Below are 25857 nucleotides of genomic sequence, written 5' to 3' on the forward strand. Positions count from 1 at the left end.
TATCTTGACTATTTCATGCTAAAGAACATTATTAAAATATACAAAATGTAATAAATTTTATCACCCCATTAATTAATTTTCATCAGCCTCATTGAACATATACAGAATAAGATCTTACATTCTGTGAATTTACAGTATATCAAGTACAGTGGTTTTGGACTAAGTGACTACAAGAATTTTGTTTGTGTATCTGTACCTCCTCTGCTGATGAAATGCACCTTTGTTTACTCTGTTGTATCTAAGTTTGGAGAAAAGTATCCGCTAAATGAATAAATGTAAATGTAAACATGAAAGTCAGCAACAGAACAGCTCTGCGTTTCAGACGGGAACAGAGCAGCAGACTCTCTTTCTCTCGCTTTCTCCCATTGAGCAGCTCACAGAGGCCAGGCTGACAGACAGCACCTTTCCTCCGGTGAGCCGGGATGCCTTGTGCAAATGCCTGTGTTCTGATTCCTTTGGCTGAGTCTTTAGGAGCCATTGTATGTAAGAAATCACAACAAAGAACCCTGGTCACAGATATAGACCAATGTGTTGACTTATGGCAGAACTTACCATTCTGGTACATTGGGTAAAGCTTTGGTGTGCGATTTGAATTTTATTCTAGTCCTAGTTATATTAAAAAAAAAATCTGAATACTTTAAAAAGTTTGTAATGGTGACAAACCCTCGAAAGTCCAGAAGTAGGAGACCCACTGTACTATAGTAACAGAGGGCAACACAGCAGATATCTCACAGCACCTGGGAATTCAGCTGAAGCATATGTGTTGGGACTGTGGGAGGAAAGCCATGCAAACTTCACAAAAGCAGAATTGGATTCAAACTCATGTCTAAAAAGCATCAGTCCGAGACCTCCCACTATGCACTGCCAATCAGTGTGGTCCTGCCAACGTACTCCAGGAGTCAGTCCGCAGTCAGGACAGCGGTCACGTGGCAAAGAGAGCAAGACCTCAAAACTTACCATTTCAAAACGAAAATAAACCAGTAAAATAATTGTGATTATTAGCAGATTTAAAAGCAGGTTTAAACATGTCAGATTAATACTATATGTGAATAGAAAGAAGTAAATACACACACTGGCTGAAATCACTTGTCCCATACAGGGTCACAGAGCCTAACCCGGCACCACAGGGCGCAAGACTGGAGGGAGAAGGGACACACCCAGGACGGGACGCCAGTCTGTCGCAAGGCACCCCAAACGGGACTCGAACCCCACACCCACGAGGGAGTGGGACCCGGCCAAACGAACCCGTTGCGCCACCACACCCATTGAAGTGAATATACAATATGTGTGAAAATTATCCAACTGTATAAATGTATAAACAATTTTAAGTAGTTTATCACTGGAAATCACTTCGGAGAAAAGCATCAGTGTAAAGAACAGATGTAAGTGACCGGCGTACACTGTACAGTACTAGCAGTGTAAGTCACCTTGGCGAGTGTGGGCTTGTAATACTAGTGTCCGTTTCAAATAGTTTTGGAGAAAAGCGTTTGTGAAATGAAGTAACATAAACGTAAATGAAACATCTTTGTCCGTGATTAAAGTGTGAGAGTGTTAGAAACAACGGGGCAGCGTCAGTCGGTGTGAGGGACGTGTCCGTTCACTGTAAGTAACTCTACTCAGACTCTCTACTGTATCTGTATGACTCCAAGCACTATTCCTGACTTCTTCGTGTCTCGGTGCCTTGAAAGTTATTACGACGCAGATTAAAACGACACATTCCGCATAATGCAGTGATTACGGACACTCGTTTAAACTGCGCACTGTTATTTCAATTCGAAGTTCGCAACAGCCATTCCTAGCGAACGCTGAAGCAGCGAGTCGACGTCTTAACACTCCGCGCACGCGCTGACAGTGACGTGCATCGCGGGGGACGTGCGTGGGACACGTTCTCGGGGGGGCGGGGCGTGCGGTGACCACGTGACGCACGGAATCGCTCCGCCGCGGCTTGTTCCTCGGTAGTGTTCGAGTCGTGCCGGATCGTGCCGTGCCGAGAGGAGTGTGTGGAGAGGCTTCGCATCGCATGTGACCATGTCTTTGGAAATTGAGTCGGCCGAGTGAGTTGATGGCGCCTGCGTGTTTTATTCCGGTTCGTCTTTAAGGTGGCCAGAGTGTGGCGGGGGCGCGTGGCGGCGCGAGCCGAGCGAGGCCTGCTGCTGCTGCCGCGCGCTCTGTCGCTGCGTAGCTGCTTAGCGGCCGCCTGCTGAAAAAAGGCAGCGAATCTGGCCGCTTCGTGATGTAAACCGGTACAGAAATATTCAGAAGACTTCTGGCTGCTAAATGAACCTAACCTTAGATAGCTGTGTGTGTCTATAAAAAATGTACGTGTGCATGTTGTTGTTGTGCTGCTGTGTTCCGTTGCTCACAAATAATGACGTTTTGGAAACGTGAGGTGAGGTGGGGCGAATGGAGAGTGAAATGAGTGAGAAAATGAATGTAAAGTCAAGTAGTAAGTAGTAGCTGGGCTAAATTATTTCTTCTTTATACTTTTGATCATTAAAGCATTAAATTAATGCGCTACCTGGCTGATCTCGCAGGAACGGGTGAATAAATACCCGAGAGTGAATAAGTGGGGGAAATTAATCGCAGAAAACTGCATCTCTGTCTCTTTACCCTCATTTTCCCGCACTTTTCCCCCCCCATAATTTTCCTTCTGTAAGTGTGTGCAGATTCAGATTGTGCCCTTTGCATGTGAATGCAGTTTTCAGAGTAAGATCCATGTAAATCATGTGAGATCAGGGTAATCTCATATCATAATGCCTGGGTAGCTGGAGGCAGTGCTTGGAGCTGCTGCCTTTAGCCCCAAAGGTTGCAGGTTCGAATCCCACCCCTGGCTGTGCTACCCTTGAGCAAGGTACTTACCCTAAATTGCTCCAGTAGAATTACCTAGTTGTATACATCATCATGGGTCAAGAATTGTAAATAGATCAATACTATAAGTCACTTTGGAGAAAAGTGTCAGCTAAATGAATAAATGTAAATGACGACGATCTAGGCGGATTGTCATTGTTAAGAGCTTAAAGCGCTCTCCTTATGAATCGGATAGGGTTTTGTGAAATGTGCGCTTGATGTTTTTAAAGTGACGCCCCCACTTGTGCTTTAGTTTACGATCTTCTCCGTGCTGGCTTTGCCTGCTGCAGTCCGAGCCTGTGAAACGTGGTAGGGTGTTCGTGTTCCCCGTGGCAACGGTGGCTCGCAGCTCGGAGACGAGTGAAATGTTTGACCGCTGCTGCACTGTGGCTCTGCAGCGTGGTCAGGCTGATCATGCAGTACCTGAAGGAAAACAACCTGCACCGCACGCTGGCCACGCTGCAGGAGGAGACCACGGTGTCCCTCAACACGGTGGACAGCATCGAGAGCTTCGTGGCCGACATCAACAGTGGACACTGGGACACAGTTCTACAGGCCATCCAGTCCCTCAAGCTCCCAGACAAGACCCTCATCGACCTGTACGAGCAGGTAGGATTCCGATGTTGCTAAGAGTAGCGTATTTCATCGGTTCTTGTTCGGCTTTATTCTACGGCAGTGGTCCTCCGCAATCAGTACAGCTTCCCTTTTGAGTTCTGAGACTCTTTGTGGAGGTTGGTGTTGAGGTTCCGGTGGTTCAGACCTACTGAGTTGGTCTTTTTTTTTAAATCCCAGATGCTTTTATGGAGTAACTGAATTTATTCCAGGTAAGGACTGTTCAAGGTCACTGCATTGCCCCTGGTTTTGTTTTTCCTGTGGAGCATTAAAAGCCTACTGTGTGGTTAAATTGCCAGTCCTGCCTGCTGTGTGTGTGGAGAAGTGGCATTTTTAATTTGTTCATCCACACCTCTATGCGCTGTAGAGACAAGCCTTCAGGCAGGCTTCCTGTTAACAATTTTCACCCGTTTCGTGTATTGCAGTTTCCTGTGGTTAGGGCCATCGCTCTGGCAATTAAACACCCCCTCCCCACGCCATGCTCAGGGATCTTCAGGACATTTTGCTTTAAGTCTTAGTAACTGCATTAGACATCATATACGCTTTCCGAAATCTTACGTACATGATATGTGAAATGCTGTCAAAACCATATTTAGGCGGCGTTGACCTCAATAAAATTGAATCAAGTTACTCCTCGTTGCAGGTAGTGCTGGAGCTGATCGAGCTGCGTGAACTGGGGGCGGCGCGCTCCCTCCTCCGTCAGACGGACCCCATGATCATGCTGAAACAGACCCAGCCTGAGCGGTACATCCACCTGGAGAACCTTCTGGCGCGTTCCTACTTTGACCCCCGCGAGGTGTGTGACTTCTTGTGAGTGTGTTGGTCCTGCGGAGCTGCATTGATGGTCTCATCACCCAGCTTCATACCTGTTCTGTCCGCCTCTCCGGGTCAGGCTTACCCAGATGGCAGCAGCAAGGAGAAACGGAGGGCAGCCATTGCACAGGCCCTGGCAGGGGAGGTCAGCGTGGTGCCTCCCTCCCGTCTCATGGCCCTGCTTGGACAGGTGGGTTCGGTCCTTTGATACTGAAGTGGGGCTGAGCTAGGCAACAGGTTATGCTGCTATTAAATTATACAGACGCATGTCGCTTAATGACAGGGATAACGTTCGAGTATTATGTACGGTACATAATTGTATGTGTTATACTTTCATACGACTGGCAGTAGATTTGTTTACAGCAGCATCACCACGAACCCGTGAGTAACACGTCGCACTACGACGTTACAAGTCGATAAGAATTTTTCAACTCCGTTATAGTCTTATGGCACCACCGTCGTACATGCGGTCAGTCGTTCAGCGAAATGTCACTAAGCGGTGCATGACTTTACTGAGTTTTTGTTGGTGTGTCTACAGTTAATGGTAAAGTTGGTAAAGTTAAGGGCGTTACTGGATTGACTCCAGTCACTGGTTTTAAAGGTGATGCTCAAAGTTTAGGTCTGACTGCAGTATCACTTCCTTTGTTTGGTATAAAGCTTAAATAAAAAGTGCCCAGAGACTGGAATTTCTTGAATCATTACCTACAATATTAGCTTAGTAACAGCTTCAGATAAATTGTGTAGGTAGGGAAAGAAACTTTAGAAATACCAGGTAATATGTGATCAGACATGGGAGGTTTGAAAAAAAATCAAAACCTCTTGTGTAGGTTGACTTTGTTTCAGTGTTCATCATTTAATACTCTATTATATAAACACTGCCTCATATGTATCATTAATGGAAGTTGTTTATGAATATGACAAAACATTGGATGCATTAATACATGGGTTAGTCCCTTATTAGCTCATTGTGTCTCTTCTTCCCCTCATGTCAACAGGCCCTGAAGTGGCAGCAGCACCAGGGTCTCTTACCCCCAGGAATGACAATTGACTTGTTCAGGGGCAAGGCTGCCGTGAAGGATGTGGAGGAGGAGCGCTTCCCCACGCAGCTCAGTCGTCACATTAAGGTGCACATCCACGTACGCTCCCATGCATGCAGTACACATTGGAAAAAGCGCTGAAGACCCACCCACACAGTATATGTGAAGGTCCATGTCCAATCAATATGCATATGGTACAGCAGATGTGTACATAAACAAGTGCGCACAATAAACACATCCATAGATTTGTTCAGCTGCACACACACTCAAATCTTTTGATGGCCCAGAGCAGTCCCACCTCTCACTGTGTTTACATTACAATGCTTTTGCACTCAGTAGGTGGTCAGTGCTCTGCAGAGGCCATAAGCCCCTTGGCTTTTGAATCTAGTCCTCTGTTATGTCCTTTATCTTGCAGCTCTGGAATATTACTCACCCAAAACAGTGGGTGATGCGAAGCACATGACTGTTGTTTGTGCATCCTGTTTTGCCTGTTGCATAACTGTCTATAAATGACAGCCTCCTTTGCAGATATGTAGGCAGGTCCTATACCACTGGTTTGTTTCATCTGTTTACTTGATAAATGGAAAACATGAGTCAACAAGAGCTCTCTGCCTTATTAACAGTTTGGGCAGAAGTCCCATGTGGAATGTGCCCGTTTCTCCCCCGATGGTCAGTACCTGGTTACAGGATCTGTGGACGGTTTCATCGAGGTGTGGAACTTCACTACTGGCAAAATCCGAAAGGTGCGCAGCCTGAAGCAGCTTTTCTTTTATTAAAGAAAATATATATAAATAATGTTGCATATGGTTATTAGGTATCATTTTTTATTTTGAAGAACCTTGGTATGTAACCATCTGTTGGCATATTAATCATAACAGTGCAAGTGTAGCCCAAGATACTAGCAAAATGGAAATCTTTAAGAACTCGCAGAAAGGAGAATAAAGCAGTTTCATAGCCCTTTTTTTATGTATTATGATAAACTACAATTAAGTTGTGCAATGTAGGCAAGGGGATTATATGTAATCACCTCTGATCTGGCACTGTGTGATTCTGCTGGCAGGATCTGAAGTACCAGGCACAGGACAACTTCATGATGATGGATGATGCTGTGCTGTGCATGGGCTTCAGCCGGGACACTGAAATGCTGGCCACAGGGGCGCAGGACGGCAAGATTAAGGTCCGAAGATGTTTCGGTGCTTGGTGCTCATTATAGTTCGATGGCATTTTAAATGTGACATTTCTTTTTACATGTCCTTTAAAGTTCTGAAACATTGCTTGATGCAAGTTAGCTCATCTTTCTCCTCACAGTCCTACCCACATTAAATGATGCTGGTAGTGTAGTGGTTAGAGCTGCTGCCTTTGGATCCGAAGATCGCAGGTTAGATCCCCACCTCTGGCTGTAGTACCCTTGAGCAAGGTACTTATCCTAAATTGCTCCAGTAACTTTACCCAGCTATAAATGAGTAAATAATTGTACAGTAGCTTAACATTGTAAGTCACTTTGGAGAAAAGCATCAGCTAAATGAATAAATGTAAATGCATTGACTTCTGTTTTTGGGGTACAGGACATTGGTTAAACACCTTTTTGTTACATTTATTTAGAACAGAACTTAATTTTAGAACAGGAGAGTTCAAGGCAGTGAATTTAAAAAAAAAAAAAAGTACACCTGGATTGTAGGTTTGGAAGATCCAGAGCGGCCAGTGCCTGCGCAGGTTTGAGCGTGCCCACAGCAAGGGGGTCACCTGCATCAGCTTCGCCAAGGACAGCAGCCAGCTGCTGAGCGCCTCTTTCGATCAGACCATTAGGTGAGCACATGGCCAAGTCCCCCCCCATTCTAACACACACACACACACACACAGGGGCGATTTCTTTTTAAAAATCTTAGGTTGATGTTGAAAGTGCGCAGGTATGAGAGTAATTGGTGTGATATGTTGCTTTGATTGTTAAATCATAGTTTGCCTTCAGTGGCCTTTCACTGGTGGGTTTGACAGAGCGTGTTTATTCCAACGGGTAAAACGGTTCTGTATTGCTCAGAATCCATGGGCTTAAATCTGGCAAGACGCTGAAGGAGTTCCGTGGCCACTCGTCATTTGTGAACGAAGCCACTTTCACGCAGGACGGACACTACATCATCAGTGCCTCCTCAGATGGCACAGTCAAGGTACTATATTGATTGCGTTTTAGGTTTGTTCACAGCTCTTGCCCAGCTGTTTCTTTCCATTTCAATAACGAAGATTTATACTTGTGTGCAATTGCTGAACTTTAGCTACTGCAGCATATATCTGTTCTACTGCAAAACTTATTTGTATTCATTTGCTGTTTAATTTTTTTCTAGATTTGGAATGTGAAAACGACTGAATGCAGCAACACGTTCAAGTCGCTGGGGACAGCAGCTGGCGTTGACATCACTGTAAACAACGTGATCCTACTGCCCAAAAACCCTGAGCACTTTGTGGTGTGTAACCGATCGAACACCGTGGTCATCATGAACATGCAAGGCCAGGTGAGCATTTGTGGAGTGACCAACAAACTCTCCACTCTCCAAGTTCAACTGTATCGTGTCTATAAGCACTGTGTACTAGAATGTCCCACTCCTCTCTGAACTGCAGTTTGAAAAGCAGCGATAAAGAGGCGCTGGGTTCTCCTACACAACCTGCTCCCTCTTGACTCCCAACTTATGTGTGCTCATAGATTGTGAGGAGCTTCAGCTCTGGTAAGAGAGAGGGTGGAGACTTTGTGTGCTGCACCCTGTCTCCTCGAGGAGAGTGGATCTACTGTGTGGGGGAGGACTTTGTGCTGTACTGCTTCAGCACTGTCACCGGCAAGCTGGAAAGAACACTTACGGTAAGAGAGCAAGCAGTCACTGCATTTTTACACTGAACCTGTGACAAATTGCAAGAACGGATTTGAAGATGCATTAAAAAAACATGAACCCCAAATTGCAAGTGTGGGTGGACATGGAAAATAATTTGTTTTGAAGAATGCAGTTGAGCACAACTAGGAGAACTTTATAAAAATGTCTCAGATCACATGCCCCTCTTCTTTACAATAGGTTCATGAGAAGGATGTGATCGGCATCGCCCACCACCCCCATCAGAACTTGATCGCTACCTACAGTGAGGATGGCCTCCTCAAGCTGTGGAAACCTTAAGCCTGTGGCACAAAGACTTTTCTTGGATGTGCTATTGAGCTGGGGGAGCATGATCCTGTTTTTTGCCTTTGTGTATTTTTATCCATTTTAATCTTCTGTTGCAGTTTGGGATTTGGATGGGGAGACTGTTTTGCTTAAAGTGGGCCAATGTCCTTGTCTCCATGTTTGTCACAAGTGCATGATTGTTTTGTGAAGAGAAACTCAAAGGGCTGTACAACAGTCTCTGTGGCTGTTTGTTGTGTTCTGCTGCATCCCTTACATTTGTTTTTCTGCCATCCTTTTCAGGCATGGTGTCTGTAATTGGTGTCTTAGTTGTGAACAAGCATGACTTCATTATTAAATGTGTATTAATTTGATGTGTGTTGTCTCTGTATTCCTAAATCACCTTCCCTTATAGCCAGTGAATTGTTCCTATTGATGTTTGTGTTTTGAAATGTGCAGTCTTTGTGTAGCCAAAATGTTGTATGAAACATTGTGGATGCAGCTTAAACTCTTCAGTTGTGTGAAGTGCATGATTTAGTTGTGGTTTGGGATCAGTTTACCTCTTCCAGTGGAGGCATCAACTGTACATACATTCAGGAATGTTTGTAAAATATGCAGAGGCAAACTTGCAATTATTTTGTGATACTCTGTATACAAGTGGCTGCATTCTGTGTGGAGTATCTTATGTAGGAAGCAGTTAACTGTTCTGTAACTTTGTGTTCTTTTGCTATTTGTATCTTGAAGTTCTGCACTAAAAGGCCACTGCAGCATGCAAGCATCCTTAGTGTGATGCTTTATGATTCTTCTGGAACATGTAGAAGTTGATACCTTGTCATTCCATCTTAAAGGAGTAATCTTTTTCAACCTAGAGATTATGGGGTTGTGACTGTGGTATGAAGAAAAGCTGTGGTCCCAGGGCACCCTGTCTGGCTCTTATTTCTTATCCTTTGTAGTTGGCTCAGTTACTGGAATGGTTAGTTGCAAAAACAAGTTGAAGTGAAAAACTCACTTCAAACATTAAGAGCTGATGTGGTATTCAGTTTAACTGAAAGGGTAAAGAGGCATATGTGTTACATTGTAAACCTCCACTGCTACTTAACTGCAGTGGGTGAATTGTCAAATTAGAACAGACCCAGGGGTCCCCTGCACCAGACAGAACCACTGTTTCAAGACAGGGCCACTGATAAGTTGAAACAGTTGGATTGACAATGGTATCTCTCACAGATCCAACAGGCCTGCATGCACTGAGCCTGCCTCTGGCTTGTAAAACACACTGCTTCTTTATGTACATCCCTATAATCCAGTATTCTCTAGCAGGAAATGCAAATAGTTTGGGAATTGGGTTTACTCCCCTCAAAGGCAGCTCCAAGGCTGGGTACAGAATATGAAAGTCTACCTCACCTTTGCATTCCCTTAATAGCTCAATAAAAAAACCATACCACAAATGTGTTTTAATCATAGTGCACAGCATGCAGTTATACAATGCCAGTATCCTACCATCCATGAACAAGACATTGCTTTAATTATAAATAGGTACAAATAAAATGGTCCTAATACAGAGCTACACAAAACATTCTGTAAAACATTTCATTATTCAGCTTAGCTGTTTGTCTTAAATGACTTGACAGTTAAACAGTGAACTGTCAACACAGGAAGCCAATTCTTAAGTGTGATGCCTCCGTCTCTTCAGAAACCTCTCAAATGCATGAAATGAAAGCAAACAATAGAAATATAACTTTTTGAAGCCTTATTTATACGAGGTAATGCATGGGATTCGGACACTTTCAAATTTCTGCACGGAAAACCGAACAAACCTCAGTGACAGTGACCACTGAACTGGGACAGTTAAAATTAATAAAAAGTATCACACTGTAGCATACTGCTTTGAAAAAACCAATGGCAAATAGTTTGGCACATAATGCAAACTTGAAATCCCAGTGGAATTAAGATATTTAGGACTGACTGATGAGGAATAAAAGTTACTTTTGTCCACAGGAACAGCAGCAGAAAACCTTAAGACCTGAATACTAAGAATACTTGTACCTTTGAAATTAAACTCAGTTAAACCTGGACATTATGAATGAGTCACATCCAGAGGCCATATACAACCCTATGCTGATGCCCACGAGCATTACAATTCTCTGACAAACAGAAAAACAATCACATTAATTTTCCTTGCCCCCCCAACCACATGTGCAAAGACACCCTCTTTCAGAAGGCGAGTTCCAGATTTTTCTTCATTAATCAAAACGGATTTGCCTAAACCTAGGGTACTGCAAAAAGTAGGGGTGGTGGAATCTCAAATAGTCTGGCAGTCATCAGAATGTCCAGTAAGAGATCAAAGAACTGCTCTATGAGGTTTGGCACTGGATGCCTCCACCGGGGTGGTAGTCCTCCTCATCCAGTTCTTCAAAGTACCGCCTGGTACATGGAGGCTCACAGTCCTCTAGGTCAGCGTAGAAATAGAGGTCATCGTCCATATCCTCAACTTCTTTTGGCTCCTCCCTGGCAGGGAGGTAGTGTTCCAGCTCCTTCAGCTTGCCAAGGGGCACAAAATTTTCTGGCGGAAAGACAACCTGGAAAAGTATGTTGCCATTACAGAAGTCATCCAGCAAAAAAAAAAAAAAAGCTGTGGAAATTATTCATTCCCTGATAAGAATGAAGTACACATCAACCACTCACCGAGAACAGAATGATAAGGCAGCCTTTGTCAAACGGCCGACGGTACAGAGGCATCCCCTCATTCAGGACACACTTCCTTTCTCCAGGCCTGATCAAGTCTCCTGTGTATACAAGAACAAATTAAACATATTGCATTATTAATCTTGGAGAGAAATTGGAGTTCGTATGCTCACATTTTATATTAAATTATAAATAAATACAAGTTACTATATCCAAAGCAGTGTTGTAGAGGTCTGGAGTGTATTCCGGAGGACCATGGTGAGAGGCTACACCCTGAACAGAAATATTTTGATAATTTTCTTTACATCACCAACATGAGTCAAAAGGTAACTGCCTACATGTTTTACTGTCCAAAACAAAGAGACTGTACTATTTAAAGGTATACAGCATAGGATGATCTTCATTCAGATGTAAAATTAAGGCTTGTTCCACATTAGTTTAAGGACATTTGTGTTATATCCTAACCCTAGCCAGAAGTTATTCTAACCGTAGCCTGTTCGTATGAATCAGATAAATGTTAACTTGCCTGTATGTAGCTTATTTCTATACTAAAACAAACATCTAGGTTCAAATCCCTTTCCTGCTGTAGTACCCTTGAATAAGGGACCATAAATTTACAGTTTTTTTTTTAAAAAAAAAAAACCACTGTTGTATGAGTAAGTATTGTATTGTTAAGTAGCTTATCACTGTAAGAAGCTTTGAAGGAAACTAAGTTACTAATGAGCTGACTGATTACTGGTGTATTCAGACAGTCCAGCTCACGCCCCCCCAATACTGTCAGACTGCATGTGCAATTGCTAATGACAGAGAAAGTAGATCAAATTCAAAGAACAGAAAGCACTACATGCAATGTTAATGTGCTTTGCAGAGTGAAACACCAGGTAAGTGGTGAATTAAATACCTGTTGTGCAAGTAAAATAATCATATACCCAGGCATAAATTCCACTGTACTCAATAAGCCTGTTGGGGAAAAAGGGTGAACACATTCAGCAAAAACCATTAGTTTGTGACCAGGACCCTGTTATATGAGGGCTGAAAATATTTCAGGGAGCATAATACAAACCAGGATGGGAAGTTATGAGAAGAGTTCTATTATCCATAGTTTGAATGGGCCTCTGGAAACCACAGAGTGCTTCTACCAACTGAAGATCCATGGTCATGAAGAGATTCTCTCCTTGTCTAAAAATTAAAAAAAATAAATTTAAAAAAATTTCACTAAAATGATATATGTTAATATGCAAGCAAAAGAAGTTACATTGCTGTACATAAGCTTGGGGGGGTGACCCAACTCCATAAGTTGAACTTTACTCTCAAGTGTTTGTCTAAGCATCTTACAAAAGTGGTGTTTCCTGAATGCAAAGATGTGCCAGCAATATGTGTAAGCCAGCCTTACCTGGTGAAAACAGGATGTGCCTTCTGGTCCAGGACAATGATGATGTCGCCTGGCTCTAAGCCTGGCTCTTGATCGCCTTCCCCATGGAAAACTATCTTCTGGCCATCCTTCATTCCTACAAGAATGTATCATAATTAGAAACAGGCCCTCACAACACAAAATAACTATATCATCAGCAAAAAAAAATATACAGTGAAAAGGATAACCTTAATTCCAAACTCTTGCTCTTACAGCATAAGAACATATGTCAAGACAATCATAGGAGCTAAGCCTACACTCAGTTATGAAGGACTAAACCTAATGATCAGCTATCGTTACCATATACAGCTAATGCTCAAAAGTATTTCTCCAGCATCTTTGGTTCCAGTACAGACTCTGGAGAACTCTAGGCCAGAGGCACAATACTTCCTGTTTGGAATGGTATGTCATCAAGGCTGGAGTATGAATCCTGCCCTGAGAGCCGTCACTCCTGTCTGCTCTAGCAGACCATATTCCTCTCCACGCTGTAAGATTTGACAGCGGAAGCGATCGGATCTGCATAAGTTCTCATTTTTTTGTGCAACACAAATGGTCACTGCTTGCAAGCAGCATCCCACAGCAGAACTCCATGTGGATGCATTTAAACCAACAACCACCAGGCACATCACTTCCAAGCACATCGTATACAATAACTGGATATATGGTGAAGGAACTTATCTGATTGATGGGGATTCTAATGGATTATCATGTTGTCAATATGTAGATGTGGCATTTACAAGCAGATGAATTACACATAAAATACAGAATTTACATAAAAACAGTAATCACCAGAACAGACAACTAACTTTACACACCACCAATAAATTCAGGGTATGCCAAAACACTGAATACAAAAGGTCCAAAAACTAATTAAATAGAAGTTCACTTGGCTGTGTTTTTGTTGTGAATAAGCACTCAATTTGACTTAAGTTAAAATTTTGGTCCAAGAGCAGAAAAATGTGAACTGAAAAAAATAACAGCTCATGACAACAACAAAAATTCAACTACAAGCAAAAGTGTTAAAGAGGAATATAAAGTCAATTGCCAGCTGAGTCTTTCAGTAAGTGATCCTCTATGACAACCATTTTGTTGCTTGTTATTCATCAGCAAAGTTTGCAGAGGGACCCATGTGCTTATTCACATGCCAACACAAACCAGTTTAAAAAAAAAAAAAAAAAAAAAAAAAAAAAAAAAAACTTATGGTGAGGTATTTCCACTAGGACTACAATTTCCTCCAGAGGGAACAAAAGGCTTCTGGTTCTGCTCTTCTTTCTGTGTGAGAGGAAACTGAACAGTTCAGCATTACCTGGGCACTTTGCGGCCGTTCTGAAAGCATTTCCATCCACAGGCAGCTGGTCTGTCTGCTAATGGTGTCGACAGGGTCATAGGGCTTCCAGAGTTAACATGTTACCCATATCCTCCTTACAGTTACACATGTCCCCCCTGTGTCTCTACACAAACACACATTGAACAGCTATTAAAATGGTTTTGTTGGAAACTTATTGGCGACTGATATAAAAACCAATGAGCGAGCAAGGCGTCTGTCGAGCCGGAATCTATGAGAAAAAGACAAGGTGCTGTGGTATGCTTCAACAGCACAATCGTGGAGATGCAGTTAGCAACTGACCCACCTTTGTCAATGTGGACCTCCAACATCTTTTTCTGGCGTACGATCTTGCGTGCCCCACAGGCCTTGCAGCGGTCTCGATGGCTGATGCGCTGCCCTTGGCCCTGGCATCCGCCACAGATGGAGGAGATTTGCTGCACCAAGCCTGGTCCAATTTGGCGTAGCCTCACCTGCATGCCTGAGCCACGGCAAGACGGGCAGGTCTCCACTGCCCCTCTTCTGCCTCCTCGCCCTTTGACACACACACACAGATATGACGGCATGATAGACCTGGGGTCATTTCAGCACAACTAATTAACATTAAAGAGAAGTGGGAAATATGTTCGTACAACCTTCGAGCAACCACCCATCAGACTCACTCCTACCTTGACAGCGATCGCAGATTACATTCTTCTGGATGATCAGCTTTCTGGTGGCACCATTGTAGAGTTCATCAAGAGACACGATCAGCTGGTGAACCAAGTTCTTCCCTGCATGACAACAGTCAGCACCACACCCTGAATAATTTGGACTACATCACAAGGGGAAAAAAAAAAACTTCTCAATCACAAGGACAGTGATATTTTAAAGTACGCCCGGTGATGGTGTTGACAAAAGCACTTAAGCCAATTATCATAAGAGCTAGAAGATCATTTCTAAAAGCTATCAAATATTTTCATGCATTGACATGCATCTGTTGCAAACAGGTTCTGGAACTACCAGAAAATAGAAGTTGAAATTATCAATACAAGCCAAGCACCAATTTTTACGGTGTAATTTTTGTTTTCAAACAATTACTCAAATACATGCTTGTAGAATCTTCAAAATTAATCATTAATACATTCATAGCTTAATGAGGTTAATTCATTCCATGCGATCACCAAGTGCAACAAACTCTGAATGTAATGGGATCAAAGTAAAACAACTTAGGAAAACTACACAAGTTCAGAGATGGAAAAATGTTACCAAAAATTAAAAACCAAAACATTTTATGCATGACAATGACATCAATTGCATGATATGGATAATTAAGTTTCAGTAGTTTGATTTAGCTGTGTTCTGTAACTTTCTTTAATGTTTCCCTCAATCCATGTTTACTTCATTGCTATTGTGTTGACTGACTGCTCTAAACTGATAACCAGACGTGAGAAAGCATGTATGTGACACTTGCTGTGTGGCTGACCTGTCTTGTGTTTAAAAGTCACATGATGGACATAAATGGTGTTTAACAGAATTACAAGACCAATGCAATGGTATACATTATCACAAGCCATCACAATGGGTTTTCAAACAGGATACTGTTATGTGAGAGATTCGTACATACATACATACATACATTTTCGGAACCGCTTGTCCCATACGGGGTCGCGGGGAACCGGAGCCAACCCGGTAACACAGGGCGTAAGGCCGGAGGGGGAGGGGACACACCCAGGACGGGACGCCAGTCCGTCGCAAGGCACCCCAAGCGGGACTCGAACCCCAGACCCACCGGAGAGCAGGACTGTGGTCCAACCCACTGCGCCACCGCACCCCGTGAGAGATTCGTGTTTAACAGTAAAGCATGCTAATGACCGATTTATGTCCATAGAGCAGTGAGGGTATTTTTTACCTTTCCTTTCTCTATGCATTCTTCCTCCGCCGAAGAACATATCAAAAATGTCCATTGGGGAGCTGAAGCCCCCACCTCCTCCGGTGCCACCCTCTTTGATGGCCTTCTCCCCTCCACGGTCATAAACCTCTCTCTTTTGGGCATCTGACAGGACTTCGTATGCCTGCGAAATCTGCTTGAACTGTAGAGACAACAGTACGGTAATTTTACAGATAAACATGACAAACACGTCTCACACTAAACTCAAAACATTCCGTATCTTCAGTGTTCTTAAGGAAACCACTGGCTATAGCAGAAAAAACTGCAAATCAATCCACAGCTATACCACCCGCAAAGACTTCTCAGAATGTGTGACCACAGCAGTCCAAGACCATTCTTGCATGTGTCTACCAGAGACCTCGCTGTGACTAATTATTTAAAAAACTCCCATGCCAGTGTCACAGAATACAGATGATTTGTAATTACTTTTTATTCTACATTCTGGCTGCAGCCAAGACGGCAGTAAATGGCATCAAGCTGCAACCTGAAGTTTGCCCTAAAGTGGTCAAGTCGAGTGCTTACTTACTTACTTGTATGAATGAGTGAAGAAAAGCATCAGCTACCAGAAAATATCCACTACTTACATCTCAGAGGAAATCACGTGGATTTCTTACTTGAGACCAGCAAGTGGATTAAAACTATCCTGAGCCAAGAAATTTGTGCTCACCTTCTCTCCCTCCGTAGGATTTTTGTCTGGGTGGTACTTCAGTGCCAGTTTTCTGTAGGCTTTTTTCAGCTCATCTGGGGTAGCACTGGGTTTGACCCCAAGCATGTCATAAAACCCAGTTTCCTTCACCATTCTCGCCTCCAAAAAAAAAAAAAAAATCCTGAAAGAACATTTTCCCAGAGACAACTCATGCAATCTCCGCTCCACAAGCAACATCTACGTATCATATCAGGAGATATCACCACGGACTTCACCAGTGCATAACAGTTTAAGAGCCATGGAGCACTTTAATTAAATGTTCTGACATTTTATTAGGATGCATTAACAGCAAAATGTTCTAACAAGAAAGTTTATGGAGAAATCAACATGAAATACAAGGAACAACACGCATTTAGCAAAGAGTACATTATAAACAGCATCTTGTAACAGAGATCATATTTGGGGGAGGGATGACAGTCAGGTGGTGTTAAATGCCCATGGCCGCGATGACCTCCTCCACACAGCAGGAGGACCTCCTTGTGCCTCGCACAACGGCGAAACGACTACATTTAAAAGATTATATCCTTTGGTATCTGGGAAAAATTAAAGGGGACAAAAAGTTTACATTTGGTGGAGGGAACAGTTTGGAACATCCTGTCATCTCATCATACGCGGAATGTTGATCTTCCACCACAGAGATATATCCTGACCAGTACCGTGACGAGCTAACCGAATAAACCACGTACAACGGCTCGTAGACGCTTAGTTAACCAGAGGAGTAAAGAAGGAAAAAATTTGGAAAAAAGGCAAAACGCGGCAAAGTACAACGCTGGAATCGTTTAGTAAAATTCACACGCGGTATTATTATCTAACTGCCTGGACTGATACCATCTTGAGAACAAAACGTTCAAAACTGAAGCACACGTACGTTACAAAAACATGTACTTTTCCGTTATTTAAGTCAGGCCAAGACGGCAAACACCGGTTCCGTTTAGGGCAAGTAGAGCGAGCGATCGATACCCACCAACAAGCTTACTTCATAATATGAAGAAGTCAAGTATACCTCAGCTTTTTATTATTATTATTAATGAGTATACTATAATAGAAGTGTAATATTATTATTAATAATAAGTACAGATTTATTATCTTTACCTGATTCAGAAACAAATGGATTCCACCGTGTGTAACCCTGTACCTCCCTTTCTGCTGCTCTTCCAGAACCTTCTTTCGGAAGAAGCTCCGCCTCCCGCTCGTTTCCTTTCCTTTTCTTTGCGCCGAACGTTCTCTTCGCTCTCAGAACCCGCCCCTCGCTGTGACGTCAATGTCATTTTAATATTGTCACCGCCCACAAGTGCGGGCCTTTCTTTTCATTTAGGCAAATTCGAGCGATCCAATCGAGTCCTGCTTATGGCTTAAACATTAATTAATGTTGCATTATTAATTTTTAATATTTTGTTATTGTTAAAAACACACTATGTAAAATAAAAATGTTAGACCACATTCAAACATAATTTTGACAATAAAATGAATAAAAATATTTTATTGGTAAAAGTGCATGATGATGATGGCCCCTGGTCTGGACAGATCATTGTGTCACTTAAATATGTTTCGTAAGGTACGAAGTATATGTTTCTATGTTTTTTCTTTAATGTTAAATTTATAATTTGGCTAATTAACTGTCTATATCGTCGTACAACCATCGCAATACCTTTTAGAATACATAACAGCTTTGGGAAATAGACCTCTAAATGAGAGGCGGGAGGTAATACACTCACCTTGCGTCTTTGTACGAAAAGAATAGCGCTTCCTTAAAGCGATACAGTAGCGTTGTTGCGCTCTATTCAACCCTCATGATAAAAACGTACCGTTGTCCTTTTATGGCAGGGCGGGATTGTGCTGTGTGTCTACTCTGGGCTCCCATACTTCTGCACGCGTTTTGTTTTTTTAAATGTAAATGTGAGTGTCGACCTCTGCTTTCTTCTTAAATCATTGACAATAGCTAGCTTTAAAAAGTGTCTGTTTTCTAGTCGATATTTTTTTTATTATTACACCTGTAAGGCAGTTAAGGCTGAATCTTTGCTTGCTTTCCTTATGTTCAATTGAGGCACGAACGAAGCCCTCGGTTGTGTTTGCCTGTGATTACCTTTCTTTTCCACAGAGTTCGTTCTTTTAACATAAATAATATATACAAGATGCGCATTTGTTGGCTTGTAAGGAAAGATGGCATCCACAAACCAATCCGATTACCTCACCTAGAAACAGTTGTCTTGGGTCGAGGTCCAGAAACGACAATAAAAGACAAAAAGTGTTCTCGGGAGCAAGGTAGGTCTCCTAAAATCCCAAAACACCCAAAAATATAAGACTTTTCACACAGTTGATGTACCACATTATTATAATTCGAGTTGAATTATTCCTGTATTTAATTGTGGAAAGTCGTTTTGCACTACCACTGGTTACATTGTACTGTACTCTCCACGATTGTTGTTGAACTTGATTAATCTTCTTTTTTTTTTCAGTGTTCAAATGAAAGTAATTTCTTCACTTGGTTCCCTTCCAGTTCAGCTGAAAGCAGATTACAACAAAGGATACGTTAGTGTGAAACAGGTATGAATTCTTACCATGAGAGTGATGCAAGGTGCCTCTGTAGTAGTATTAAACTACATATTCTGATGGTAGTTCATTAAGATTTGTGCTGATAACATGTAGACAATCTTCTGTTGCGCTGTACAGTATGATAATTAGAAAAGGATTTATAATCGGCTGATCTATTCAAATGAGATGCACCTGGAGTGTGTTGTGGCTAAATGTTTTTAACAGTGTTCGAATGTTCCCATCGTGTTTCTTCACAGCTGGGTGCGAACCCCACAAGTGTGGATTCTGTGGCTGTGGGCAAGGGCAACGAGGTGAAGCTAAGGCCCGGCCAGCTCATGCACGTCGTCAACCAGCTGTACCCGTACACCGTGCGGTTTTCGGAGGAAAAATCCGAACCTGGTGTTGAACGCAGGGGACATCAAGGCACCAAAAGGCCCCAGCAATCCAGGTCAGAAGAAGAAGGTGTGGATGCTGGGATGCACAGCCAAAAGGTTGCAAGACTCATTGTCCAGAACGCCTCAAACCCTGGCAAGCTTGCAGGAGCTAGCAGCACAGTTCCTTTGAAAACAATTTCGGACACACCACGCAAGACGGTATGCTTATTTCCCATGTGCCCCTAAAAACCTGCTTATGCAACATGTCCTGACCTTAAAACCATCATCCTGCAGAACCATATGAGAGACTGCTTTAAAGAGTTCATTTGCAATGAATCATTTCTTGTTCAAGGGGGGGGCGCAGTGGGTTGGACCGGGTCCTGCTCTCCGGTGGGTCAGGGGTTCGAGTCCCGCTTGGGGTGCCTTGCAACGGACTGGCATCCCGTCCTGGGTGTGTCCCCTCCCTCTCCAGCCTTACGCCCTGTGTTGCTGGGTTTTGCTCCGGCTCCCTGCGACCCCGTATGGGACAAGTGGTTCAGACAGTGTGTGTGTGTGTGTGTGTGTGTTTGTTTGCATTACTTGTTCATGAGTTTGTGGGATGTGTCACTGCGTGAGAACAGCGCTCTATAAAAAAAATAAATTAAAAAAAAAAAAAAAAAAAAAAAAAATGTTGGTCTCTTAGCAGGAGACCTCAGGACACTGGAGCCAAGGACTGAAAGCCTCCATGCAAGATCCCAAAATGCAGGTATGTTTAGACACCACACTTATAGTATGTCTCAAATTCAACCCCCAGCTGCTCAAATTATGCGCTCAACACATAATGGCAAAAAGAATGTTGTATTTGCACTCTGGTATTCAGGTGGGGAGGGGGCGCGGTGGCGCAGTGGGTTGGACCACAGTCCTGCTCTCCGGTGGGTCTGGGGTTCGAGTCCCACTTGGGGTGCCTTGCGACGGACTGGCGCCCCGTCCTGGGTGTGTCCCCTCCCCCTCCGGCCTTACGCCCTGTGTTGCCGGGTTAGGCTCCGGTTCCCCGCGACCCTGTATGGGACAAGCGGATCTGAAAGTGTGTGTGTGTGTGTGTGTGTGTGTGTGTGTGTATTCAGGTGGGAGAGGCAACCTTCTTGAATGTAAAACAGGCCTAAGTGCTGACCGCAAGAGCCATTTACTTTCCACTGTAGGTTTACAAAGATGATATGGTGGTGGTCATCAAGGATAAGTACCCTAAAGCCCGTCACCACTGGCTAGTTCTGCCCTGGGAGTCCATTGCCAGCTTGAAGGCCCTGCGTGCTGAACACTGCAGTCTGCTGCGCCACATGCATCACGTGGCTGAGAGGATGGTGGAGCAGTGCCCCGACGCCAGTAAGCTGCGCTTCCGTCTTGGATATCATGCTATCCCAAGCATGAGGTAAGAGAGGCTTGGATCCTAGTGGGTTTGAGAGGTGGGGCAGGTACTCACGGTACTGAAATTTTGCACCTGGACATTTGCCATTTTTGTATTTTTTTCTTTGTGCAGCACAGGAGGATCAGGATTGAGAACTGAAAGTGGTCACTAGTATTGAGATGTTTCCTATTGAATAAGTGATATCCAGGAGTTAATAGTGTCGGCGTCCCTTCTTTCAGTTGTCTTTCATCAGAATCCAAATTTACATTTAGAAACTGAAAAGTATTGTGCCCTGTTAATCCATGAGAGTTTCAGGCTAAAGGTTATTTAAATGTGTCCAATAATTCTGGATGAAAATGTGTTGTTTTCTGTAAAACTTTGCTTCCAAATGTGAAGATACAGAATTCACCTCACAAACAGTTTGTGTTCTTTGCAGCCATGTCCACCTTCATGTAATCAGCCAAGACTTTGACTCGCCTTGTCTCAAAAATAAGAAACACTGGAATTCCTTTACAACTGAGTATTTCTTAGAATCACAAGGTAAGACAAGACATGGTTTGTCCAGATGTTGCAGGATGTAGTGCAGTCCCATGTTGACTGCATCATCCACAGACCTGTTTGCTCGATAAGCAAACTGCAGGGGGTCCTTTTTTGTCCTTTTTAAATTTACTTCATGCCAGCAGTATTTATAGCCTGAGGTTTCCCTTTTGTCCTTTGTGGTGGAATTGGAGATGAATTAATACATCTTTTTATTGACAAAGTTTTTTTTTTTTTTTTTTTTTTATATGACTTAGAAGGGTATTGTGAAACAACTTACCAGAATCACAACATGTATGCATTTATTCAAAAATATTTGCAATACCATTGACTGGCTGTTTTGCCCCCACAGCTGTTATTGAAATGCTAGAAAAAGACGGGCAGGTAACAGTGAAGGATGGGGCCAGTGAGTTACTGAAATTTCCACTCCGATGCCATGTGTGTCATAAAGAGCTGTCCACCATCCCTCAACTCAAAGAGCACCTCAGATCTCACCTGCCCAGGTGAAGGACTGGTGAAGAATGGGCCAGGGGTTTTGTACTGCCCTTCTGAAGACCGAAAGAGGGCAAGCAGAAAATTTGAATATCATACAAGTGTGACCAAGGGGGGTTACTCGTGGCATGCACTTTTTTTTCCCCGTCACTGAACAGTAGGCTCATGCTGCATAAATACAATTCCCACAAACTGCTTTTAAAATTCTGATTTCAAAAAGTAAGAAATATATAATTTTTTATTTTCATTCACATTTGGTAACTTATCTACTTGTATGAGCAAATATAGGCATATAAGTGGTGAAAAATTATCTTTCATTGTTTTGGAATTGTTTCAGTATCCCATGTCTCTTTTTATTTCCGAAATAAATGAATTATTCATTACAGATTGTAACATTCCGTTATTTCATGACTATACTGATTATAATAATTCCCAAAAATCTTGCAAATGATTCTTCACAATTCCTCTTTATAAAGATAAAAAAAAAAAAATTTTTGCTGAAGTCTGATACCAGTTAAAACATAAATCATATAATCTTGAAATGCTGTAGTTTATATGTAGTCAGTTGAATGTTAGAAGTTAAAATCTAAGACATATGAAATGTGAATCTTTGCTTGAAGTGATGAGATTATAAGTTTTAACACATTCCCCTTAAATAGAGAAATATTAAACTGTGTAACATAAAGATATTTTTTTATACAATTTGTGCTCTTTTGAGAACCGGGCTCCGGTTGTCCTTCAGATTGTCTTTTTTTTTTTAGTATTAACACCCGTTACGTACATTAACTGTCCTCTGTATCCTCTCACTGTAATGTTTTGAACGCCATCAGGAAATTGTTGGAATAAAGAGTTTTGCTACTTTATTAAAGAAGCCTGTTATACTCACATGTGATTCAGCACTGAGTTGAGGCACCAACAAGGAAAGTTGTTTATTTAGCTGATACTTTTCTTCAGAATGACTTGGTGTGATGTTTATGTACTAGACTACTTAATATTATTTACCTATTTATACAGCTGGGTGATTTTTACTGGAGAAATTCAGGGTAAGTACCTTGATCGAGGACATTACAGCAAGAAGTGGGTCTTGGGTCTATCCAAGCACTATGCTACCTGCTGCCCCCTCAATAATTCACCCATTTGTACAACAGAGCAATGTAGCACGTGTACACGAGGGGCAGTTTCGTTACCAGCTCACCTGAAACATGTCTTTGGACTGTGGGAGGAAACGCATGCAAAGTCCACACAGACATGAGCCAAATTCAAGCCCAAGTCAAGACGCATATAGTGTGAGACCTCCCACTATGCATTGCCCACCAGTCTGGTCCTGTCAATGTACTTCTGCGATCTCTGACCCCTAGTGCTAGAATTCAGTCACCGTGGCTTTCGTATGGCAAATGAAACAGACAACGCTATAAAGGGCAGGATAGGCATATACGGGTTTGTTTATTTTGGTATTAAAAAAAATCAATAACTTCTTGCGAAGTTTCAGAATCATGGCAGACCTTTAGATGAAGTACTGGAGTATATACCAATAATGCAGGCATGGAATTATGCCATCAGCTACGCCTGGATTAAAATTTGATAGACTGAAAATATAAATTTTATTGGGCAAAAATGCTTCCTGTGGTTTGCTCCAGCCCAAAGCATATGACCGTGTGAGATAAATCTAGTTACCGTGGTAGTGAATGTTATTAGTAAGTGTGACTTGAAACTATGAGGTTAATATTTTTAACTGTTTTAGGAGAAATTAGCATTTTGGTCACCATTCCCAGGGTCTGGCCAGAGGAATATGACCGGACCACAGTCTCCTGAAGCCGTCCTCCTTCGGGGTGCATTTTCAAACAAGCACCTATGGATGGCACTCTAGTTCCTAGTGTCTTGTGCATCGGTGTGAGCACATAACCCAGATTTATTCTTCCCTCAGTTTCTTTGTTTTGGCAATCCACAAAAAATGCAGTGAAATGATTTAGCTTCACACTGTCGATGCTTACAAAAGTATAAAATAAGTTTTCTATCGTCAAGAGATGCAAGTAATATACAATAAGTCCTAAACTTAAGAACTCCGACAGATTTAATGAAACCTGGCAGAATGCCCAGTAAGAACAAAGTTTGCCAGATGTTCAACAATGTCACCATAGGCACTGATTCAAACCTGCAACCTTGGGATCCGAAAGCAGCAGCTCTACCCGCTATCCTTTCAGCTGCCTCCCCAGCCACTAGCTAATGATTTATCATAATTTGAAACAATCAGTTTAAAAGAGATGTGTAGTGACGGTGTGTTGTTGGCAGAGGAAAAAGTAAGAAACACCCTCAAGCAGAGGAAGACCAGTGATCTGGAGCCTATCTTGGGGGCATAGTGTGTGAGGTAGGGTACACCATGGACACAATGGCAGTCCCTCGTAGGGTGAACACACACACACAGATTTTGTGCAATTTAGAGTCACCAGTTCACCTGAAACACGTCTTTGGAGTGTGGGAGGAAACCCACATGAACATGGAGAACACACAAACTCCACACAGAGTCAGATCTAAACCTGTGTCCAAATGCAGAGCCCAGTCTCTGTGCGGCACCGGTGCCACCAGCTGCTTCCACTGTGGAAAAAGTGTGCCATTATTATTAATATTGCACAGCCGATGGTTTATCTAGTGTGACACTATTTTAACCATTTATCAGGCCGGGTACTTTTACTGGAACAATTATGGGTGGGTACCTTACTTAAAGGTACATTGCTGGAGCGGACAACGGGTCGGTGATTGACAACCAGGTTACAGGGCCATGCCCTTAACCACGGCAGGACCACGTCCCCACTTTCAAAAAAATTTTCTGATTTTTCAGACAAACATTTACCATTTTAGTCTTTTCTTAAAGGAAACAAACTATAGATTTTTGATAGAGGAAACAGGACCTATCAGGACAGTAGACATGGCAGATGAAGAGCTGGTCCACTGAAATTCATCACTTCCTCTAGTTGAACATCACCAGTGTAGTGCTCAATATTAACACTTTCCCATCTGATGTCAACAGCAGAGTGTGATATCAAGAGATTGTGTTTGAAATCAACTATGATTAGTTGATATCAACATTTCTGCTCTGGATAAATACACACACACAGAGTCAGCAACCACTTGTCTTTTGTCAAACAAAGAAATAAATATCCTTTGGTACGTGCAAGTTATCACTATAAACATTTCGCACAAAGACTGCATTTTCTTAAGCAGACTTTGCTGTGTAAACTGAAAGCAACAAGCGCGCAATCAGCAAACGGGTGGAATCAAACAGTGACAATGGATACACTTCACATCGTCATGTAAAGTATATAAAACACGAAAACACATAAAAGTAGGTTAATGACGTAGTTACAGCACAGACAAGGACAACGCAAATCACTTTAATATTAAATGTCCACTTACAGTATAACTTCAATATCAAATTAATTCAGTAGTAAGATATTTTGAGCATAATGGTGAAGTATTAAAATATGGAACAATAATTTATATCAGCACTTTTATACTCAGAATCAGTGCTTTTACAATCAGTATCTGCAAGACCGTCTTTCTCAAAGAAGGGCCTGGCTGGCACCTGACAATCTGGAAATGCTCGGAAGCTCTCGGTTCTGGCTCCCTTGTGGTGGAATGACCTTCCCCTGTCACTCAGAACTGCGGGAACTCTGTCTATATTCAAGAAGGGTCCGAAAACTCACCTTTTCCGGATTCACTTCGCCCAAGATCCCTCCAGCTCATTTACGGTGTAACTGTTTACGCATCGTAACTCCATAAGGATCCCCAGATACAACCTTTATTCAGCCACTACTCTGCCATTGTACTTGCTTATTTGTGTATCTTAGAATATATATAAAAAACGGGGGCGCGGTGGTGCAGTGGGTTGGACCAGGTCCTGCTCTCCGGTGGGTTTGTGGTTCGAGTCCCGCTTGGGGTGCCTTGCGGCGGACTGGCGTCCCGTCCTGGGTGTGTCCCCTCCCCCTCCAGCCGTACATCCTGAGTTACCGGGTTAGGCTCCGGTTCCCCGCGACCCTGTATGGGACAA

General features: G+C 42.7%; 3 protein-coding genes across 10 annotated transcripts; 2 read left to right on the plus strand and 1 right to left on the minus strand.

The window, feature by feature from the left end:
• The first annotated feature begins 1905 nt into the window (after positions 1 to 1905).
• Positions 1906 to 10014, plus strand: LOC108925925 (WD40 repeat-containing protein SMU1). Its single transcript, XM_018738283.2, has 12 exons — positions 1906 to 2054; positions 3246 to 3456; positions 4103 to 4255; positions 4352 to 4462; positions 5268 to 5396; positions 5933 to 6052; positions 6370 to 6486; positions 6988 to 7115; positions 7345 to 7471; positions 7646 to 7813; positions 8002 to 8154; positions 8363 to 10014. The coding sequence occupies exons 1-12, from the start codon at positions 2029 to 2031 to the stop codon at positions 8459 to 8461; spliced, it is 1542 nt and encodes a 513-aa protein (XP_018593799.1). The 5' UTR covers positions 1906 to 2028; the 3' UTR covers positions 8462 to 10014.
• Positions 9947 to 17682, minus strand: dnaja1 (DnaJ heat shock protein family (Hsp40) member A1). Its single transcript, XM_018738284.2, has 9 exons — positions 17589 to 17682; positions 16458 to 16595; positions 15752 to 15932; positions 14529 to 14633; positions 14168 to 14395; positions 12519 to 12633; positions 12189 to 12304; positions 11126 to 11226; positions 9947 to 11019 (listed from the first exon to the last, which is right to left on the minus strand). Exons 2-9 carry the CDS (start codon positions 16587 to 16589, stop codon positions 10795 to 10797), a joined length of 1203 nt encoding a protein of 400 aa, XP_018593800.1. The 5' UTR covers positions 16590 to 16595; positions 17589 to 17682; the 3' UTR covers positions 9947 to 10794.
• A 114-nt stretch (positions 17683 to 17796) lies between these two features.
• aptx (aprataxin) lies at positions 17797 to 22149 on the plus strand. Of its 8 annotated transcripts, none has more exons than XM_018738288.2 (9): positions 17797 to 18051; positions 18321 to 18392; positions 18595 to 18758; positions 18994 to 19040; positions 19286 to 19621; positions 20085 to 20147; positions 20581 to 20807; positions 21220 to 21323; positions 21673 to 22149. In XM_018738288.2, exons 3-9 carry the CDS (start codon positions 18629 to 18631, stop codon positions 21825 to 21827), a joined length of 1062 nt encoding a protein of 353 aa, XP_018593804.1. In that variant the 5' UTR covers positions 17797 to 18051; positions 18321 to 18392; positions 18595 to 18628; the 3' UTR covers positions 21828 to 22149. The 8 variants fall into 8 exon arrangements, with proteins under 8 accessions (XP_018593804.1, XP_018593807.1, XP_029114703.1 ...); XM_018738291.2 differs by having other exon boundaries at positions 18657 to 18758; positions 18953 to 19040; XM_029258870.1 differs by having other exon boundaries at positions 18321 to 18758.
• The last annotated feature ends 3708 nt before the right edge of the window (positions 22150 to 25857 follow it).

This window comes from Scleropages formosus, chromosome 16 (genome assembly GCF_900964775.1).
Source record: "Scleropages formosus chromosome 16, fSclFor1.1, whole genome shotgun sequence".
Classification (NCBI taxonomy): Eukaryota; Metazoa; Chordata; class Actinopteri; order Osteoglossiformes; family Osteoglossidae; genus Scleropages; species Scleropages formosus.

Coding starts and splice junctions, on each gene's coding strand:
- aptx (XM_018738286.2), top strand. CDS start 17,992: ATGATGATGATGGCCCCTGGTCTGGACAGATCATTGTGTCACTTAAAT. Junction 20,148..20,580: donor TGCAAGATCCCAAAATGCAG/GTATGTTTAGAC, acceptor TTTCCACTGTAG/GTTTACAAAGATGATATGGT. Junction 21,324..21,672: donor GTATTTCTTAGAATCACAAG/GTAAGACAAGAC, acceptor TTGCCCCCACAG/CTGTTATTGAAATGCTAGAA.
- LOC108925925 (XM_018738283.2), top strand. CDS start 2,029: ATGTCTTTGGAAATTGAGTCGGCCGA. Junction 7,116..7,344: donor TCTTTCGATCAGACCATTAG/GTGAGCACATGG, acceptor TGTATTGCTCAG/AATCCATGGGCTTAAATCTG. Junction 7,814..8,001: donor TCATGAACATGCAAGGCCAG/GTGAGCATTTGT, acceptor GTGTGCTCATAG/ATTGTGAGGAGCTTCAGCTC.
- dnaja1 (XM_018738284.2), bottom strand. CDS start 16,589: ATGGTGAAGGAAACTGGGTTTTATGACATGCTTGGGGTCAAACCCAGT. Junction 12,634..14,167: donor GGAGGTCCACATTGACAAAG/GTGGGTCAGTTG, acceptor ACATTCTTGTAG/GAATGAAGGATGGCCAGAAG. Junction 12,305..12,518: donor GCACATCCTGTTTTCACCAG/GTAAGGCTGGCT, acceptor TTTAATTTTTAG/ACAAGGAGAGAATCTCTTCA.